This window comes from Aptenodytes forsteri, unplaced genomic scaffold (assembly GCF_000699145.1).
Source record: "Aptenodytes forsteri isolate BGI_AS27 unplaced genomic scaffold, ASM69914v1 Scaffold142, whole genome shotgun sequence".
Lineage (NCBI taxonomy): Eukaryota > Metazoa > Chordata > Aves > Sphenisciformes > Spheniscidae > Aptenodytes > Aptenodytes forsteri.
Window position 1 is genome coordinate 4,965,084 of NW_008794598.1, and position 2,541 is coordinate 4,967,624.

A 2,541-nucleotide genomic window follows, 5' to 3' on the forward strand; every position below is an offset into this window, starting at 1 on the left:
TGAATGAGCTATTTTAAAATAATTCCTCTATTTCAGCAGAACTGCAAACTCACTGTAAATGTGTTAAATACAATTACTAACAACACTGTTGGAAATATTCTTTCAAAACGCATTACATCTCAGATTATTTACTACACAGTATGTGAGAGGCATACAACAGGGAAGTAACTTCAGGTCCGGGGACTACATAATTATCGCCAAAGAGCAGCTTGCCCCATGTGTGAAAAAAGTTCTAGTGAAAATTATTGATGTCTTTGTTAGTTAACCCATACATGGACATCACCAAGAAGAACCCAGCCTACCAAGTAAGCGCACTTCTCTCGCCCCTGCTGTGAACTCCCTCACCGTTTCCTGCAGATGCAAAGAGAGAGGGAAGGGATCATCACTGGAGAAAAGCGATGATCTTTAACAAAAGGAAAAGTGACTTGACAGTCTCATCGAGACAAATCATTTGCAGGACAGACTGGCGACGGAAGATTCTGACCCCAATTCTAGGCCACAAAAAACAAACCTAGTGGGCCACTGCCTAACATCAACCGGGGCAGGGTGGGTTACACAGGGTCCCTCAACGTGACAGAGGAAAGGTGTTTCCAGAAAAGGAATATGTGTCTCGATTGCAGCTTTTTATAATGCCCGAGTGCAGGGTTGGCATATCCAGGCCGATAACCCAAAGGCCATACTAAGAAGAGGTGGGAGCTGGAGAACGGGACAGAAACACGGCGGCAGAACTGCAAACGGCACAAACCCAGGCACAACAAATGATACGGCAGGTCAGGAGAGCAGCGCCCCGGCAAGAACACACAAGAAAAACGAGCAGCACCTGTCAGCATACCTAACTCAGCTCCCTGCCGTTGAAAGGGTAAACCCTCACGGGCTTTAAGCCTGCTCTAAGAGTAATCACACTACAGCCTGCGCTCGTTTTCATATACTCTTGTATACATTACACCAACTTAACAGGTTTCCTTTTTACACACCCCCATCCATCTACAAGGCTTATCAGCTAATAACTTGAAAACAAAAAAAAAACCTAAAAACTTACGTTTTCAGAACCAAATTAGCCACTGAAGTTGTGAAGTTAAAACTATTTTAATCACTTAAGATTTTCTTCAACTGCAGTTAAAAGATTTTTTTTTAAGAAAGCATTGGTTATAAGATTGTATTTGAGATACTGTTACTTCAAAAAGAAATTAAATGCTCCTGAAAAAGAAAGCTCCTTCAAGACCAACCAGGAATACCACGGTTATACATAGTATCTTCACGAGTAACTTTCGGGTTCAGCTCTGCTAAGCTTTCTGCTCTCCCAAGGAATATCACAGAAAAAAACCCACAACCCAGCGTGACGCTGCAGTGTCGGTAGTTTTATTCATATTATCAACACACGAATAAAGTGGGAAAGCATCTTCCGCTGTGAACCACTTCTCCAAAGCAAACTCCTGAACTCCTCAAGAGACACCTTCTTTCGCATTGTATCAGCTTACAAAACACACGGTGTTATTTGCTATTCCCTTACTCCCTCTGCAGATGCAGATTTGCCAATATAATTCAGTACAGAGGGAGGGAAAGATGAAAGGAAAAAGGTGACAAAGTTGTCTTATTACTGTTTATTAGTTCAACAATTCCGCGTGAGTTTTTTCCCCAACTGTTGACATCAAGACCTTCGCTTGGATTTCAAGTTTCAAACCTGAGGTTTCTGGATTTGATGTTATACCACTAAGAAAAAAATAGTAACTGCAACTTAGCTAAGTGATCTCCGTTAACAATATCTGAAATGGAAAACACTTTGCTCTCCTGCGTCCATCACAGCAAAGAGACGCAAACCTGACACGAGGGTCGCATTTTGGTTAGTGCCCTACACCACAGCAAAGCTGTTAGAGATGGTTTAAAAGACGCAAGTGGCAATAACGAGTCAAACGCCGCAATTCAGGCAGCAGCAATTTCACAACATTCTTTCACAGTCACTGGGCGCCCTGCACCACTGGTTTCTGTTTCCACCACCACCTCCTGGTTTCTGTTTTTCACCATTATCGTGTTTCCCACGAGCTGCACCTTCCCCTGATAGCCTGTACCTGCTTTTTTTCCTAGGGCAGCGACAGAGAGCCTTTATAAAGCCACAACGCACACCGAAAGCCGGAGTATTTAGAGAGGCCCCTAGTTTGCAAGCAGATGCTAAGTTTTTACCAAACACCTAGGCGACTTTCACGTGGAGACCGTGGCAGCTTTGACACTTCCGTACAGCCCTTCCACCGCAGCCTTCCCTCCTTCCGAAGCCCGCCTTAGGGTCCAGGGGCACCCTAATCCACCCCTGAACTCAGCTCACCCTCCCGTTCCCGCAGAGAAAGCGCCCTTTAAGAGCTCCCGGGTCCGCTGGATCACATGCCCCTCTTCCTATCAATTAGTCACTCTTTAACAGCTTTACAGCCCTTTGACCGACGAGCTCCACGAACTGGCAAAATCACAACCCCGACACGGCCCCCTCCGTGCGCGCCCCCCCGCCGGTTCGCCCCGCCATCAGCGACCGGAAGAAGGGGAGGGGAAAGAAAG

The 2,541-nt window shown here is 45.7% G+C and overlaps 1 protein-coding gene across 1 annotated transcript in view; it reads left to right on the top strand.

Moving 5' to 3' along the window:
* The first annotated feature begins 272 nt into the window (after positions 1-272).
* The window catches only part of SNRPC (small nuclear ribonucleoprotein polypeptide C), a 9,063-nt gene continuing 6,794 nt past the window's right edge, over positions 273-2,541 (top strand). The window contains exon 1 of the mRNA XM_019470328.1: positions 273-305. Within this exon, the coding sequence (XP_019325873.1) occupies positions 273-305 (33 nt within the window). The remainder of the gene's footprint in view (positions 306-2,541) is intronic.